Here is a 16,966-nt window from a genome sequence, read left to right as displayed (position 1 = left end):
CGCCATCGAGACAACACATGTAGTGAAGAAGCAGAAGATGATGATGTCAGGCAGCGGTTCTCGTGGCCGCTTGACTGCCGGCGATTTCTCTATGCTTGAGCAGTCGCTCCTTGTTGTCGCTCAGCGCCATTATCGGAGCCTTATAGCTACAGACTGGCCATACCCGGACCTCACAGAGGCGACAACGTATGCCAAGGATGCCTGGGCGAAGGCTTGCTCAGGCAAGAATGTGTCTGTGGCATTGACAGACGGCCTCAGTACATTGGTGCATCTTACAGTATCTTCTCAGCTCTAGACGATCTAACTACATCTAGATAACTGCACGGGGGTCACAGTTGCGTGGCGAAGTCAAGAGCAAGTGCCGCACCCTTGTGCCGGTCCTTTACAAGTTGTACGATGCCACTCAGAAGGCGGATCCACGAGAGACGCGCGACAAAGTGGCAGTGCTATTGCAGGGCAACTCATTCATTTTCAAGGTAAGGAGACCTCTGCTACAATGAAAATGCTTACAAAATTTGTAGGATCCGGCGACACGGGAGGGTGCATACATGCACCCTATCATTCAGTCAGTGATTAATGAAACATGTATGCGAACCATACAGATGAAGGAATCATGTACACGGAGTACTTCGAGTCCATGGTCACCATGGAGCGACGTGGAGAGTGCGCGCGCAAAGGGATACCGCTCATGACTATAGCCCTGGTGCTGACGGCGGTAAGTCCCGACTTTTTGCCTGTGGCCTGCACTAACTGGTTGCATAGGTTCAATGTGCTCTCGATGAATGGATAACCGGTCAACGCACGGACATCCAATTTACCGAATCGGCCTATGCTCAGAAGTTCGATGCGCAGCTTACCGCCCTTGAGACCTTTGACTTCAAGACCAAAGATCTAGATGTTGTCACCAGGATCCGAGTAAACTTGCTGAAACGTGCACGGTGAGTCATTATCTTGCTTTGAGGTGCACTTGATTTGCTGAGCTTCTTTCGTAGGAGTTGCGCGAAGGTACCGGAGACAAATGAAGGTGATGCACGCCTACTTGTCAACGATGACTACGCAGCGGCGAGGAGGGAGTGGGAGCTGCACGGGGTAGAATATGACAGCGAATGAAGCATCCGGTAGATTATTGCTAGAGACCGATTTATTATATGAATGTTATATGATTGAACCCTTCTATGACCGAACTATGCATGACTATGCAGCCTATACTCCAACATCTATGCGACTATATGACCTATTTGCCTCTACCTTCGAGCCATATAAGACCTCTCATATATCGTTGCAGTTTATAGTGACCTATGGGGAGGGGGGGAAACCAAAAGACCACTCTGCCCTCTGTAACCTACATTGATCTATGCTGGCTTCCGCGTGTTTCCTGATGCATGGCCTGGCCTTTCTGGGGAGGTTATTCAAAGCGGTGATGACCGCCGACTCTTCGATTCGTGGTGGCAGTCCTTCCCACCCCCTTTACAGACCAGGACGCACGTTTCACGTTCATAATGATTCCTGTCGCGATTGTTTTTTGCAGCCCCTTTCATATATCTTTCTGTCGAGTGCCTCTTATTTCTGTTTGATCTCACGCGTCTACAATCGGGCTTGCTCATTGCTATGCTTGTAGTGAGTCTGACTATTCTTGTCGTCTGCATTCACCTCTTCAGAGAATAACTACTTCCGCAATGAGCTTGTGTCCTAGACTCGTAGTCCTTCGACGTTTAAAGCAAAACTATGACATATTCCAGACTACCAAGAGCAGGATAACCCGACGAGCCGACTCTATAGTGATGCATGCAGATATGTACAGATGTCCCGAAGCAGCCCTCCCAAGAATACACATTGCCCCTCCCTCACTTCGTCCGCTTGTAGATCTTGTCCAGGAACGCCTTGAACACTTCCCGCTTGAGCACGGGCGACCCGTCGGCCGTGGGCGTCTCGGGGACGCTCTCGATGAGGCCGATGATCTTCTTGTACGCGCCCTCCTCATACTTGGCGTACCGCCCGCGCATGTCGAGCTCCTCGTAGATCTCCTTCACCTTGCGCTCCTTCGCCGAGTCCTTGCGCCCGTAGTTCTCGTCGAGCAGCGCACGCTGCTCGGGCGTGGCGACCGCGAGCGCGGTGTTAATGCACCATGAGCACTTGTTGTCGAGGATGTCCGTCCCGATCTTGCCGATCTGCTCTGGCGTGCCGGCAAAGTCGAGGAAGTCGTCTTGCACCTGGAAGTACTCGCCGAGCGGGATGAGGATGTCCTTTGCGGCGTCATACGGCTTGAAGGAGCCCTGCGAGACGGGGATGCCGGACATGTGCATCGCGAGCGCGACGGGCAGGTAGAAGGAGTAGTACGCGGTCTTGTAGACGACGATGAGGCGATGTCTGTAGAGGGTGGCTTAGCATTCCACAGGAATCTGTACTGTGATATCCTTACCTCTCTAGTGAGAATTTACTCAGGTCAACTTGGTCTTCGGGGGCGGTGATAAGGTCGAGGAGTTGGCCCATCTCCGTCAAGTATGTTACCTGGGTTCACGACATAAGTACGGTCACTCGAGGAATCGAAGAATCGACGACTGACATCGTGGAACAGTTCGAGGAGGTCGACGTAACAAGCGTCCTGGCGGAAGTGTTTCCGGAGGAGGAAGTAGATGGCGGACTCGAGCATGAACGAGTCGTTGATCGCGAGCATGTTCACGCCGTCGACACGGAACCAGCATGGCTGTCCGCGACGAGTGACCGAGTTGTCCATCATGTCGTCAGACACCAGGAAGAACGCTTGCAGCTGCCAGCGGTCAGGGCGAGGGAACACCGGGCTGGACGGGGCTTCACTCACCAGCTCGACACACCATCCCAGCAGCGCCGACTTGAAATACTCCTCCTCCGTCAAGTCTGATCCTTTCAGTATACGGACGGTGTCGACGACGGACAGCCCGCGGTTGAGCTTGCCGCCGGGGGTGTTGTAATTGAGGCTCTACGAGGCGGTGTCAGGCGCGTAGGCGAGTACGAAAGGAGATAGATCACGCACGCGCTTGTACCACTCGACCGCGTCCTCTGGCATGCCCTTGGACGCGAAATCGGCGATGATCTCGTTCCGCAGGGTCTCGAATACATCCTCGAAGCGCAGACGAGCAGCTTGCTTTCCGTTCGTAGTCGGCTTGGACGCCGTCGCCGCGGCGGACGCGACCTCGGTCTTGATCATCGGACTGGGGGCCATGGCGAAGGAGGGGTAAGCAGGAGAGGTGAGTACTCGAGGTAAACGGGCGCGAGAAAGCAGAGGGCGTGTTTTATAGTCTCACTCGGGACAAGTCCGAGACAGTCGTGTAAAGCTTTTAGAGTGGCACGATCTCGGAATCCGATGTCTCGGTTAGGGCGGCCGCACTAACAGGACGGCCGCGTTAACGCACCAGCAGTGCATCCTGTACCTGTCGGTGATTGTAGTCTCGGATTGGGCAAGGCATGGACTAACATGGGCTACTGGGACGATGAGCGACGGAACACCGACAACATCGAATGGAAGAAAAGGACACGGTGAGTGGTGATTGGATTAGATGCGACAACATGCGACACGACTATGGATATAGAACACGATGAATGGACAGGATGCGAAATAGATGTGGATGTGATGCGACGCGCAATAAATGAATTATACCATATTTTTGGTCCCTGTAACCCCCACCTCATCATCGCCTTAGAATCCGCCCATACCGCCCATTCCACCCATACCGCCCATGCCCATACCAGGCGCCGGCTTGTCCTTCTCCTCGGCCTCCACAACGCACGCCTCACTCGTCGTCAGCAAGCTCGCGACACCGGCAGCGTCCACGAGCGCCGTCCGGACCACCTTGAGCGGGTCCACGATACCGGCCTTGATCATGTCGACGTACTGGCCCTTGCTCGCGTCGTAGCCCCACGCGAACTTGTCCGCGCTTCCATAGTTCGTCGTCAACGAGCCCACGATCACCGACGCCTCCTCGCCCGCGTTCGACAGGATCGTGCGAGCCGGCTGCGTCAGCGCCCGGCGGATGATGGACACACCGAGATCCTGGTCAAAGTTGGCGGTCGGGATCGGCTTGGCATCGGGGGATGTGGGCTGACTCGAAGCACCGGGCGCGTTCGTGGCCAGAGCCAGAGACGCCTTCAGGAGCGCAACACCTCCGCCGGGCAGAATACCCTCCTCCACCGCCGCGCGGGTGGCGTTGAGCGCATCATCATAACGGTCCTTCTTCTCACCGACCTCCACCTCGCTGCTTCCGCCCACCTTGATCACGGCGACACCACCACTCAGCTTGGCAAGACGCTCCTGCAGCTTCGTCTTGTCGTACTCGCTCGTGGCCGGGTCAGCGATCATGCTGCGAATCTGCTCACAACGCGCCTGGATGGCGTCCTTGGAGCCCTCGCCGTTCAAGATAATCGTGTCGTCCTTCGTGATCGTCACCGACCCGGTCGAACCAAGTAAGTCGGGCGTAGCACGTTCCAGCTTGATGTCCAGTTCGTCCGTAAAGACAGTACCGCCAGTGAGGATAGCCAGGTCGCCCAGGATGGACTTGCGGTTGTCACCGAACCCGGGCGCCTTGACGGCAGCCACGGAGAGCTGGCCGCGGAGCTTGTTCAGGATGCAAGCAGCGAGCGCCTCACCGTCAACGTCCTCGGCAATGATCAACAGAGGTCGACGTTGCTGGGCAGCTGCCTCGAGCGACGGCAAGATGTCCTGGAGCAGGCTGATCTTCTTCTCGCTGAGCAGGATGAGCGGCTTTTCAAAGTCGACCTTCTGCGCCTTGACGTCCGTGACAAAGTAGGGAGAGATGTAACCGCGGTCGAAACGCATGCCTTCCGTGATCTCAATCTCGTCCTCGATCGTCCGACCCTCCTTGACGGTGATAACACCCTCCTTGCCGACCTTCTCCATAGCCTGGGCAATCAGGTTGCCCACGTGGGCGTCCCCGTTCGCTGAGATCGTTGCAACCTGGGCAATCTCGGCCGTAGTAGTGATTGTCTTTGCGTTCGAAGACAGGAATTCGACGACGCGTTCGACGGCAGCCTGCGAACCCCGGCGGAGGTCCATGGGGTTGCATCCAGCGGCGACGTTCTTCACACCCTCCGAGTAGATGGCACGAGCCAGAACGGTAGCGGTCGTCGTACCATCACCAGCAACCTCGTTGGTTTTTGACGCGACGTCCTGAACGAGACTGCGAGGAACGTCAGTACCGCGTAAGTCCAGAGCGCGCATATACTCACCGTGCACCCAAGTTTTCGAACTTGTTTTCCAATGAAATCGACTTGGCAACGGTCACACCATCTGAGAAGTTCATTGAGCGCCGTGTCTGACAAACGATTCACACATGCAACGTACCTTTGGTGATTTTGGGTCCGCCAAACGACTGCTCAATGATAACGTTGCGGCCTGCGCGTCCTTCAGTACAACAGGACTCGCGGAAGCGCATACGCTACCTACCCTTGGGACCCAGCGTGACACTGACAGCGTTGGCGAGCGTGTCAACACCCTTGAGAATACTCGCGCGTCCCTCGTTGGAGAACTTAATCTCCTTGTGGGCGCCGCGGGCCAGCGAAGGCTTCGCGGCTTTTGCAGCTGCGCGGCGCAGAGCGCGGGAAGAGGTGGACGAGACGTGGTGCATGGCGGCGGCGGGAGTGTCGGGGACGACGGCAACGACGAACGAAAGAACCTCGGGACGAAGCTTTTCAAGCAAAATTGGGCTCGCGAGCCGAACTCTCTGGAATGCACGGGGAAAGTTTCCCAGCGTCAGGTGATGTCCCGATTTGGCTTTTGTCAGGGTTTGCTTCCGCCGACATCGTGTCTGATGCATAGAGGTGCTATTGCTCGCTACAGTCTAAACACATAGGACGAACACTGCGAAATATTAGCGACTGAAATGTATAAAATAGCGAATTCAATTTTGAATGGCTGGATTAATAAATACATAAAAGGGACTAGAAAGGATATTCACGAGGGGGCGGGAAGGACGGCCACCACAATTCAAAGAGTCGGCGGTCGTCACCTCTGTGAATAATCTCCCCAGGGTGACCAGGCCATTCAACCTCTGGGTTTCGGGTAGCCGAATACCGCACCACACCCGCGTCGCCCGCCCAATCAAAGTCTACCACCTTCAGCTGCACGCCCTCGGGTCCAAACACGATTCGTTGCCGGGCATCGTCCAGCCTGATCATGATATTATTCGAGCGGAAATCTCCGTGCACGTAGCCAGCTGCCTCCAGGACGGACAAAACACGTTCGAGAGCGCGTTCGGTAGCGAACAGCACATGCGGGGCCTCGATGACACTTCTCTTGCTGCCCGCTGCGAGGTCGAACAACGAGACCCATCGCGAGTCGAGCTGTTCCATCACGTATGCCGTCGGAGCGCCTTCGAGGACCTTGCGACCGTACAGCTTCGGTGCATGTCCATGCGAGGCAAGATGGTCGTGCACCTTCTCGCCGTACGCTCGCGTTACGAGCTTCACTAAAACTCGCTCGGCCTCGACGTTGGGCCGCTTCAGGGAGGCTGAGAAGATGGCATGCTCTGAAAGAAGGGTCCGCTCAAAGTCTGACAAACTCCCGAGGGCCAAGGCTGGGTTGCCGTCTATTGAGTTACAATCATGATAAACCCTAGGGGTGGAGGGCCTTAGACGCTGCCGGGACTCCGGTGTCCTGGATAATATCATCATGAGTCACGGTGACAGTTGTATGAGCACCAGACAGGAGCAGGTACCTATCCAGCAGATCCACACCGTGGCGAAGAGCATACAGAACCTGTGCAAGCTCGTTCGGGCGCCGGTCCGTCCCATCTGCGAGCATGTAACAAGGCCTGGTCAAAGGTTCCACCACGACATGAGCCCCATCCCAGTAAGCACCCGAGACGATGAAAAGAGGGCCTGGGAATCGAGAGTTTAGGTGATGCAGACGAAGAATCAGTGACTCGCCTTACGCACCTAGCACACATACCAAAAACGCCGGAGATCCCTCGGTCGTGCTATCCATCTGGCGCCATAGATCGTAATCTCGGGCTACCTGCATATAAACCTCACCGCCATGCCCAATGTCAGCCCTGTCCTCGCGAAGAACCAGGACTCGGCCATCCCAGGACACGAGTGTACGGCCTACGTGTCCAACGGAGACGTCGCCAGGCGGGCTCAGGTGATGCTTACTCCGCCAAGAGGGGAAAAGACCCTGAACGCACTTGTCAAACTGGGATGATCGTTCGCTATCATTCGTGAAACTCTCGCCCATGCAGTGACACAAGCCCGCAGCAGCCTGGAGAGCCCGGATTGCCAAGGGGCATCCCAGTGGAAGCAGAGAATTGGCTTGAAGAATGAACTCCCTGAAGGCATCGTGCAGCGTCGACAGGGGAAGGCCTCGCTTCTCTGGAGGCCTCCCGCAAAGCAGGTTGGGTATAACCATACTCGGCCAGTTCAAGGCATAGTCAGAGGGAGAAGGCTTCGGGCTTTTATGCTTGCTGTAGCATTCACGGAAGTGGTGGTAGGCATTTACACACGCCTCAATGAATACGCCTTCGCAAGGAAATTGAGTGCAGCATGCGAATGCGTCGAATTCGAAGCGAAGGGCTCACCCAGCTGCTCAACATTTGGAAACTGTAAATCGAGGAATTCCGAGGCGATCTCGCATTCACCTCCTTTCCGTAGGAATACAGTTAGGACCGCGCGCAAATCTTTCACTCGGCCCTCCAGGCTGGGCGACCGGCCGGTGTGATTTAATTGCATGCGTGCTTCCAACATTTCTAACTGGCTGACCAGGTCTCTGGCTGCTGCGAGAGCGTCGGCTTTCAATGAGTCTTGCAATTTGAGGCGTTTTCGTTGACGTTCTTCGTCTGATGCTCGGGCACTGGGGGGTCGCGAGGATGCCATTGCGGACACTGGCCGTTACAGGCAGCTATGCTATACCGTATTATGGTATACGTACACGTACGGTACGCGCGTCTGACACTGGTACTTGATTAGAGTCTGGACGTTGTGGCGCGAAGAAAGCGCGAGCCCTGTTTGTATCATACTAGGCACTCAGTTGGACTTGTAAACCGCGTCTCCTGTCTATTAGTATAAGGAGGGCGGTAAATGGCTGGTTCCTCTCGAGACACCCCCCATTAGCCACGCTGCCTGCTGGCCGGGCTGACACCGCACCAGCCTATCGATGGTATGCATCACATGTAGTCGGACAAAAGCGTGTCTGCAGGATGCGAATCTGCATGAAGACGCTGGTCGTCAAGTGATCTTCGGATGTCCGATACGTTCCCGAGCGAAGCGTGCCACATAGTCTTTAACGTTAATGAATCCCCATGCTGATTGGACCACAACGCCTTGCAGCCCGAATGGGGGATGATTCGGACGATTCGGACAGTATCGCTGAGGGTAAACACCCGTGCACGGTATCATTCATCATTCAACGGCGATTCGTTCTGATTACTCCCGGACCGCAACAATAGGGACCCCTTTCCGGAGCTATACGATGGCTCGCGGTGTCTCGCGCATATGATTCAAGTTGGGCAGCTCAGCCTTTCCTGCCTCGCAGGTCAAGGTTACAGCGCCCGAGCATGTTGCGAACCCAGCGAGAAGCATGCTCATCCATCTCCCCTCTATTCGAAGGCGCGCTCATTCGCCACCGGCGGTAGCCCGGTCAGTAAGGATGATAGTGACCTGTCGGCGATCCTCGATACTCTCCATCTGACTGCGCGCCGGAGGTCATTCGTGCAAGCCTGTGCAAGCTCGTCCAGCGGACGCGTGGCTTGCCAGCCGTGTCGGGAGCTATCTGCTGGGTGAGCGTTCTTCCTCCCCCGATGGGGCGTTCCATTTCGTGAATCGACCCCTCGCAACCGTGTGCTTCCTCTCAGACCGCTGGGCTCGTGGCTTGTCATCTTTGCAGCACGGTGCTTGGTAGAGTTACATTGCGAGATGCTTCCACTTTGCGCTATCTGGCACATAGTTTAAATATCTCGCAGCGAAACTCGATATCTACATCCCCATACCCGCCTTCCTCCATCCAACCCGCGCAATGAAGACGACAACCTCGGTCCTCCAGCGGTGCCTCTGCCTGTTCACTCTGACCATCCCCGTCCTGAGCGCGACATACTCCCTCTCCGATAATGTCGTCGGCAGCGGATTCAACAGCTTCTTCTCCTACCAAGCCATCTCCGACCCCACACACGGCCGAGTGTAAGTCGCGTTCCTCACAAATGGTGGCACGCGCTGACGGCCAGACCAGAAACTACGTCGACAAAGGCACAGCACAGAGCAAGAATCTCACCTACGCCTCCGGCAACACGTTCATCCTGCGCGCGGACCACACCACGACTCTCAGCGCCAGCGGACCCGGGCGAGATTCGGTGCGGTTGCAGTCGAACAAGCAGTATAGCACCCACGTCGCCGTGTAAGTAGCCTTCGGTGTCCTGAGGGCGCACGCGGCATTCATTATTTTCGGACTACAGGTTTGATATGCGACATATGCCCCAGGGATGCGGGTGAGTGCTCTTTATTCGATATGTGGGCGGGAATGTCTGATATCGGTCGGTATTAGGACCTGGCCGGCAGTCTGGGAAGTCGGCAACAACTGGCCTAACCAGGTGAGGGTCCCGTATCCCCAGTCGACGATAGACCATTAATCACCGGCCCGTTTCCCATCAGGGAGAAGTAGACATCGTCGAGGGCGTGAATGACCAAAGCCCGGACCAAGTCACCCTACACACCAGCTCAGGTTCGTTCGTATCAAGCATCCTTCAAACAAGTAAGATCGATCACTGAACTGGTGACTCCAGGCTGTACCATGCCTTCCTCGCGGTCCATGACAGGGTCCATCCTCCCTATCCCTCGAGCTGTGCCCACTCTAATCTCGCTTCCGTAGATCGTCCACTGGCACCAACTGCGACACCGCCGCTACTAATAACGCAGGGTGCGGCGTCAAGGTGAACGGCGCCAACAGCTACGGGCCCGCGTTCAACAGCAACGGCGGCGGGTGGTACGCCGTCGAGCGTACCAACTCTGCCATCAAGGTCTGGTTCTGGCCGCGGAACAGCGGGAGCGTGCCCAGCGACGTGCGCAACGGGGGGAACAGCGTCAACACCGGGAACTGGGTTTGTCATCATATTGTTAGCGCTGGGTGCTTGTGCGCTGACGGCGTTGGCAGGGTACGCCGAGCGCGCTCTTCCCGAGCACCAGCTGCGACATCAGCTCGCATTTCGGCCCGCACAATATCATCATCAACTTGACTTTCTGTACGTCTTCTCCTTGCCGCCTCTCCGACTACCTCTACCAAAGCAAACCTGATGTTGAACTGCAGGTGGCGACTGGGCAGGTTCGGTCTACAGCTCGAGCGGCTGCCCCGGGTCTTGTGTCGGTCCGTCGTGATCCCTCTATTACTCAAGAGATGAATTCTGACCAGTATGTTATCGACAGATTATGTGAACAATAACCCTTCGGCGTTTAACAACGCATACTTCGACTTCGCCGCGATCCGGGTCTATACCTGATGCCTCCATAATTCGGGTCTGATCTTGTATCTTTGGGTTTCTAGCTTCTGTGCGAGTGTACGATACGACCTCTGGAAGGTCGATCTGCGTAGTTGTATCATCTTATTCGAGCTCTGTACTGATATAAGTTTTGTTGTAACTCGTCTTGTATTTATCATTGCGAATACGCGTGTATATTAGCATGACCATACCGAGAGCCTCGCCTGCGTCTTCCCCGATACGAACTGCAATCTACAATCCATAGCTTGAGGTCAATCAGCTGCATTCGGACCCTCCGTGTACCGAGCATGTCTAGTCTGGACCGCAGAACACGCTTCACTTCTTTCACATACCGCTCCGGAGTCCAGGCGCGCTGGCGATGGATGCCCTACGACTCGTCCCACAAGGCCCAATCTTCACCTGCAACGTCGTTCAACTAGTCAAAAGCTAGGAGGGGTGTCTGATTGGCTGACTTGGGCGAAGAGAGCAGGAATCGAGTATGGACGAGACAGCATGATATAGTACAAGTGTTGAAACAAATCACAATAACTTAATCCATCTAGCATCTTACTGCGGTGCTGCACCAGCCCCGGACTTCCAGCTAGCCATAGCGTGTCAGACGCGAGGCGAGACAGGACTAGAGAGGACATACATCTGATAGGTCGCTGCAATGAAAGGGATAGAGAACCCGGTCGTGCAGAAGAGGGCGTACTTCAGAGCGAATGACCGCTTGCTATAGTCGAACGGGAACGTGTGCTGCGGGATGACAGGCGTCAGACGCACGTCCATCGCAGAGAAAGGGACGTATGAACCTCATAGTAGACGCGGTTCTGGGTACTCGCGAACCTCTTTGTCGCAGCCTGGGACGCCTGCGGAGCGACAGAGGTACGCAGAAGGTTGGCAGACGAGCGCAGGAGGGCAGACATGACGCGCGAGTAGAGTATGGAGCAGTGCGGGGTCGTTCAGGGTTGTAGCGAATACACTACCGTGCCTCATGACCCTTGAGCCTTTATAGCGCGGCCTCTGTACCCACACTATAGATAGCCTCGAGCCATGGGACCATCCATCTGGAGCAAACGAGGCTCGGGCGGTGTGCGAGTGACCTAAGCAATTTGTATTTGGCATTCCGCAGGTACTGACAGGCTTGCTCCTCCAAGGTGGTCAGTCATACTGAGCCCATAACGAGAGACTCGGAGACTTCTGTCACGGTGAATATTGTCGGGTACCCAGGCTTTCTGGCGAGCTAGGACGAGCAAAATTGAGGCTATCTGTCTGAGACATTTCTATACTGCTAATCGTCCTCGCCGTCGAGATTCTGGGCAGTGGCCACCATCAGGTGAATCACAGCGAAGTCCAGCCCGATGACCGTGACCAGTTCTAGAGCCTGCCGAGTGTGAATGAAGGTTGGTGGAGAAACATCTCCCGGGCAATTGTCGTACGACCAGTGGCAGTAGGCCGATAAGTGCGCCCTAGTTCGTGCACGGGTCCTCGGCGGGGTAGACAAGGACAGTGGTAGACAACGATCGCGAGAATCAGAGGAATGAGGGCGTTTAAAAAGTGCTACGGTCTATATTATGTGTTGAAACCAATTTGGTACGCCACCTTGGCTAAGTGGTTACGGCGCTCCGCTTGTATGTCATGCGACGGAGAGATCACTCGTTCGATCCGGGTAGGTGGCATAAAGCTATTGTTTTGCTATTCCACTGACTGGAACTAGTCCTCGTATTCTCGTTCCATTGACCTTTTTATCATCTATTTGGTGGCCCAATCTCAAGTGATGGAGCGCACCTAGACATCCAGGGACTAAAACTACTTTATAGTGCCCATGGCAGCTGTGATCAATATTGAACTGATAACCGGAGTAACTGCCGTTGCAGCATTGGGAATCACGAGCCGTACCTCGTTAGTACATATACATTGGCAAGAATACTTAGCATGCGCCCTTGTCTAAAGGATGGTACAGTGTGCACCCTCTTCTCAGACGACGAACTCACGCAGTCTCTTCTGGATCTGCCTGACCTGCTCAACCCTCTTCTTCAGTTCCTCCCGCTTAGCGGTCACCGCTGGGTCCTCATCCAACAAGCGTGTCAACGTCTCAGAATCGGCCTTACCCGAAGCGATGCCCGTCCTTTCGAGAAGACGCCTTTGCATCTGAGCAGAGACCGCTTTGTTGAGCTTGTTCTCGATATTCTGGGGCATATCGTCGATAATGCGCTAAAACAGACCCATAGAGCACGTCAGCTACGGCGAAACATGAGCGGATGATCACGAATCAGTCGACCTTGTAAGCAACTTGAAAGTATGCACGGACGTCGGCCATAACAGTTATTTCTTCCTCGAATTCAGGGTTGGGAGGGTACAACCGTTCCAGATCTTCAGCGCTCAGAGCGCCGTAGCCGGCATTCTGGAGCTCTTGCAGCGCTCGCGCTACAATAATAGGATTGTGATGCACCGGTGGTCGCCCAGCAGCCCTGTACTGTCTGAGCCACGTCTCTCGAGTTTCCGAGAAGTAGTGGATGTTGTCCGTGTAGTACAAATTGTCGCTCTCCAGAGTTTCAGTCACAAATTCGAGCGCGAGTCGCTTCACCTCCTCCATCAACTCGAAGACAAGCTGCCTTCCAGTCAGAAGCGCATTGTGAGCTACCTCTATTCACATATTGAGCGGATAATCGCACCTCATATGCACCTCGAGGGCCTTGAACTGGCCGAAATGCGTCTTGAGTAAGTCAGTCGTATGATCCGTCAGCGACTGCCAGACGGAGTCGAAGCATCTCTTAGTCGGTTCATGCCATAGTTTGATGAATCTTTTAATCAAGCGCTTCTTGGCGTCGTAGGGGATGTTGAATGGCAATTCCCATGCTGTTTCTCTGTGGACAGCGGTTAGCATTGCGACCGGCTGAAGCAGCGAAAAGGCATACTCTTCAATGACTCGGCGCACGGCTGTCAAGTTCATCCCGCCATATTGCTGAACGTGGCGTATTCCCATGGTATCCGGGAATTCTTCGCCGTCAGAAACGGCTCCTTCTACTGCCTCAGTAATGTCGAAAGCCGAATTCTTCACTGTGAACTGAGGCACGGTGCTCCGGATAGCCTCCTCAAAGTAATGGTATGCGGCCCTATTCCGCCGGACGAAAGTCTTGTCATCACACTTTCCATGAACACTCGCCTCGAGGTCGGTGGAGAAATTTATGATCAGTGCCAGAAGTTCCACCCCAGGGTCACTGAGACGTGGCGGGAGCTTCGAGAGCTTGGAAAGATAATCTGCAAGGAGTTTCGCCACGTCCGTCCTCAGCTTCGGCAATCTGATACGCTTGTTAACATGCAGTCACAAATTGTGGCACATCCGCTCACCCTTCTTCCATACACTGCAACAGCAAGTCGCTCGCATACGACACAAGCCCGGGGATTCCCAGTCTGGACCGATCGCTGATCTCCTTCCAGGGGGATTTACTTTCGAAGAACTGCTGCGCACGCTGGATACTTTGCGCGCGGGTCAGCACCTGCGTCCGCTCCTGATCGTCCGACAGCCGGACGCAAAAGTACCCATGTGTCAGTGGATGGTCCTCGGCGTCCCCTTGCAGCACTTTCTTCCAGCGTTCCATGAGGCCCGTTTGGCCCGGAAGCACTGTGTCAGGCTTTGTGATAACACCTGTGTATGCGGTCGATCAGATGGGCGCGCATAAGCACGAGGTGGGTACACACCAAGGGTCCTCTTCCCCTCCGGATCTGCCGTCTTCGCAAGAAGCAGGGCTTGCTGGTTTTGTATATCGTCTGTATTTTCAAGTTATGAAATGTAACAAGAAGCGGAGGCTGAGAGAAGACTTTACCGCTAGCAGGGATAGTGACGAGGATGAACGTCTTCTCCCCTTGAATATACTCTTCCACCAATCCTTTGATGATCTCAATACCTTCTCCAACCTGGATCAAGCCTGTTAAGATTGCTACGATGAGCGCCGAAAGGGCATGTATAATGCTAGTCAACTTTCAGACCTGGTAGGTCGACGAAGGATAGATCTGTCGCCTCGGGATCGCATATGTCCACGCAGACGACGTTCTTCGAGAACTTCAACATGGCACTATCGTTCTTCCCTGCCTCTCGTATCTTCTCGCGTGACCAGCTGTGGAACGCGTTAGGATCCGACTGGGGGTTGAGGATCGCCGCCTGCGCCCGCCGGAGCCATATCTCCACCTCAGCCTTGTCGGTCAAAAGGGGGCTGAAGCTACGCGTGTCAGGAGTAGACCTCTCGCCCTTGGCATTGTAGTCAAAGCGCAGGCTGATCTGGCAAGACCAGGCGCCCTGGGTGCTGCTGAGTGTGCATTCCATTGGGCACCTGCAAACCGTCACAGCGGGTCAAGCAACAAGCAGGTGCGAGTGTAGGCCTACCTGGTGCAGGTCCCGCTGTCGCGCGGGACCTTGATCTGTGATGCAACGCGTTAATATCTGGCTATGCTCGAGGACATGCCGCTCACCCCACTGATAGCCTCGACGAGGGAGCTTTTGCCAGCTAAAACCGTCGTGAGCAATGGCAGGATACGTCTGCTCCGCAGCCACGGCATACCTGACTGTCCGCCGATCACCGCAATTCGCGGCAGCTCCAGGACGCTCTGGATTCTATAGACACGTTCGAAAGCCGCGAGGGACAACATCCTGTTCGACGTACCCTAAAGCTCGCAAATCCTTCATGAGCTTGTGGAGCTCACGCGCCCGCTGAGCGTACTCTGTGTTTGACATGTTGTCATTCCGACTGTCGGAAGAGGTTCCAGAGCGTGTGGCGGGCATGCTTTGGAAACTTTCGACAGAGGAATCACGACCCGAGTCTGGATTATTGTCGACGGTGCGCTTGTCCTTCCTGTTCCAGCGTCTGCCGAACATGGAACGGGAGGTATGTTCGTAACGTTTTCTGCAGGCCCAGGGTAGAGGATGAGAGAGGGTGGGGAGCGTTTATTTCCATGACTGGGGGATGGCACGCTATATATGTAGAAGTTAACGCCAGCGCCTAATCTTATGCACGTTTACCTGAACAGAAGGTGATAGCGCAAACCATATCAGGACTCGTCGTCCTATCTAGGCGCGCGCAGAGCAGGGTGGACCAATTTACACAGACATACAGTGCGCATTTGCACGGTAAAGCTGTACAAATCAGAGTCTCGGATTCGCAGCACGTCCGAGAATTGATGTTCTTGACCATAATAGCAGTGCTTTACTCTTGCACAGCGGCGTAGATCGCCAGAGGCAGTACTTGGAAAGGAGACCGGAATACTCATGGGAGGGACTGCGGCTGAAACGAGGCAAAAGCTGTGGACACCTTTGCGTATTCGTCTCGTCCCAGCTTCGCGGGCGTCAAGGGGAGTTATTCGAGGAAAACGGTTGCTATTCCTTTCTTCGGAAACCTGGGGTCTCTGCGCATTTCATCCAGCCCGTGGCCTCTGCGGAGTTATAGGAACCAGTATACCGTACGGAGGCTACAGCGGAGGCGAGGTCGATGCGAGGGTTACCGCAGCGAAATGCTATCGGCAGTTGCCGCCCCTCGTTTGTCGAGATTATCACCGAAGCTTTGCTAGCGAAACCTACGACACGGACTTCGCATTGGATGCTCATCTAAACGCTATGTAGCAGGGTGGTTTTGAACGGTTACGATGCTGGAAAGCTAAGCGAGCAACATACCGACTATGTACCTGAACTCTCCGTGGCGGTAGCGGACCCAGATAGTCTGTATCGGTCGACCTTAACTAATAAATACTCTAGTCGAGGCGTCTGAGCCATGGAATACAGAAACTCGTGTCCAAACCTATCGTACCCGCTGCTTGCAATCCAAGTTGCCCGTTGAATATAAATGTGACTTACCTTCCTAATGTCCTAGGATGAATACTCTGCATTGGTAACAGAAGCTTTCCATAGTACGGGACTCGCTCACTCGTGGTCATCAATCTTCTCGAGACCTTGGCTCCAAACGACCCGCTCTCTTCGGGATGTAAAGCCGTAGCAGTCAATTTCCTTAGGGCCTGTTCGGTTGCGCGGGTAGGGTAGGGTAGGGTACACAGCCCGGCAGTATTTGTACAAATGTTGCGTCAAAATCCGGAATCAAACGTTTGCATTGAGATTGCCAAACAGGAGCAAGAAAATCGCCCTCGCGAATGAATCAGACCGAATATTTGCATGAGTTTCTTGCCGCGGGATAGCGCAAATGTTGCACAAATAGAGTCACATGACCTGCACGGGACTGATAACATCAATCACGCCATATGCCTGGATTCGGTCCCCTTTCCCACCCCATTGCTCGACGGCGCAGCTCATATGGATGCATGGAAAACAATGTAATCATCATATGTATCTACTACATACACATATGAGCATCTAATGATACATCTTGCATGTCGCAAGACCCAATCTTCCTGTGGTGCACCTACTGTTTCAGAGATAGAAAATACTAAGGTGATATGCCGCACGCTCGTCGGCCTATACAACTTCTGCATCATCAGTATGTTCAGAGACTGCAAGAGTATCACACTTACCCATG

The 16,966-nt window shown here is 54.5% G+C and overlaps 7 protein-coding genes and 1 non-coding gene across 8 annotated transcripts; 4 read left to right on the top strand and 4 right to left on the bottom strand.

Moving 5' to 3' along the window:
• Positions 1–762: 762 nt before the first annotated feature.
• On the top strand, positions 763–1,110 carry GLOTRDRAFT_45715 (uncharacterized protein; the record flags this gene model as incomplete). Its single annotated transcript, XM_007869996.1, has 2 exons — positions 763–938; positions 993–1,110. Coding segments are annotated over 2 exons (294 nt in total), but the record flags the coding sequence as incomplete, so codon positions are not given.
• Positions 1,111–1,632: 522 nt separating this feature from the next.
• On the bottom strand, positions 1,633–3,288 carry GLOTRDRAFT_140186 (farnesyl-diphosphate synthase). Its single transcript, XM_007870443.1, has 5 exons — positions 3,011–3,288; positions 2,819–2,956; positions 2,564–2,767; positions 2,420–2,508; positions 1,633–2,367 (listed from the first exon to the last, which is right to left on the bottom strand). The coding sequence occupies exons 1-5, from the start codon at positions 3,197–3,199 to the stop codon at positions 1,845–1,847; spliced, it is 1,143 nt and encodes a 380-aa protein (XP_007868634.1). The 5' UTR covers positions 3,200–3,288; the 3' UTR covers positions 1,633–1,844.
• Positions 3,289–3,400: 112 nt separating this feature from the next.
• On the bottom strand, positions 3,401–5,674 carry GLOTRDRAFT_79500 (chaperonin GroL). The gene is made up of 4 exons (XM_007870442.1): positions 5,438–5,674; positions 5,336–5,386; positions 5,221–5,281; positions 3,401–5,171 (listed from the first exon to the last, which is right to left on the bottom strand). The coding sequence occupies exons 1-4, from the start codon at positions 5,616–5,618 to the stop codon at positions 3,674–3,676; spliced, it is 1,791 nt and encodes a 596-aa protein (XP_007868633.1). The 5' UTR covers positions 5,619–5,674; the 3' UTR covers positions 3,401–3,673.
• Positions 5,675–6,435: 761 nt separating this feature from the next.
• Positions 6,436–7,403, top strand: GLOTRDRAFT_100933 (uncharacterized protein). Its single transcript, XM_007870441.1, has 3 exons — positions 6,436–6,646; positions 6,708–6,870; positions 6,928–7,403. Exon 3 carries the CDS (start codon positions 7,028–7,030, stop codon positions 7,190–7,192), a length of 165 nt encoding a protein of 54 aa, XP_007868632.1. The 5' UTR covers positions 6,436–6,646; positions 6,708–6,870; positions 6,928–7,027; the 3' UTR covers positions 7,193–7,403.
• Positions 7,404–8,998: 1,595 nt separating this feature from the next.
• Positions 8,999–10,469, top strand: GLOTRDRAFT_131650 (endo-beta-glucanase; the record flags this gene model as incomplete). The annotated part of the gene is made up of 10 exons (XM_007870440.1): positions 8,999–9,159; positions 9,209–9,373; positions 9,432–9,464; positions 9,521–9,566; positions 9,628–9,697; positions 9,759–9,792; positions 9,845–10,073; positions 10,127–10,214; positions 10,280–10,336; positions 10,396–10,469. 10 exons carry the CDS (start codon positions 8,999–9,001, stop codon positions 10,467–10,469), a joined length of 957 nt encoding a protein of 318 aa, XP_007868631.1.
• GLOTRDRAFT_111952 (uncharacterized protein) lies at positions 10,467–11,432 on the bottom strand. Its single transcript, XM_007870439.1, has 3 exons — positions 11,261–11,432; positions 11,101–11,204; positions 10,467–11,049 (listed from the first exon to the last, which is right to left on the bottom strand). Exons 1-3 carry the CDS (start codon positions 11,372–11,374, stop codon positions 11,016–11,018), a joined length of 252 nt encoding a protein of 83 aa, XP_007868630.1. The 5' UTR covers positions 11,375–11,432; the 3' UTR covers positions 10,467–11,015.
• A 613-nt stretch (positions 11,433–12,045) lies between these two features.
• Positions 12,046–12,127, top strand: GLOTRDRAFT_t96. Its single transcript has one exon. It is a non-coding gene; the product is annotated as a tRNA-Thr (tRNA).
• Positions 12,128–12,425: 298 nt separating this feature from the next.
• On the bottom strand, positions 12,426–15,095 carry GLOTRDRAFT_79497 (uncharacterized protein; the record flags this gene model as incomplete). Its single annotated transcript, XM_007870438.1, has 11 exons — positions 12,426–12,662; positions 12,730–13,063; positions 13,124–13,413; positions 13,510–13,750; positions 13,800–14,097; positions 14,151–14,219; positions 14,276–14,377; positions 14,439–14,779; positions 14,833–14,867; positions 14,919–14,953; positions 15,008–15,095. The coding sequence occupies 11 exons, from the start codon at positions 15,093–15,095 to the stop codon at positions 12,426–12,428; spliced, it is 2,070 nt and encodes a 689-aa protein (XP_007868629.1).
• Between the last annotated feature and the right edge of the window lie 1,871 nt (positions 15,096–16,966).

Source organism: Gloeophyllum trabeum (genome assembly GCF_000344685.1).
Source record: "Gloeophyllum trabeum ATCC 11539 unplaced genomic scaffold GLOTRscaffold_00011, whole genome shotgun sequence".
In the NCBI taxonomy this organism is placed as follows: Eukaryota; Fungi; Basidiomycota; class Agaricomycetes; order Gloeophyllales; family Gloeophyllaceae; genus Gloeophyllum; species Gloeophyllum trabeum.
Note: the sequence above shows the minus strand (reverse complement) of the source record. Positions and strands in the feature narration are given on the sequence as shown.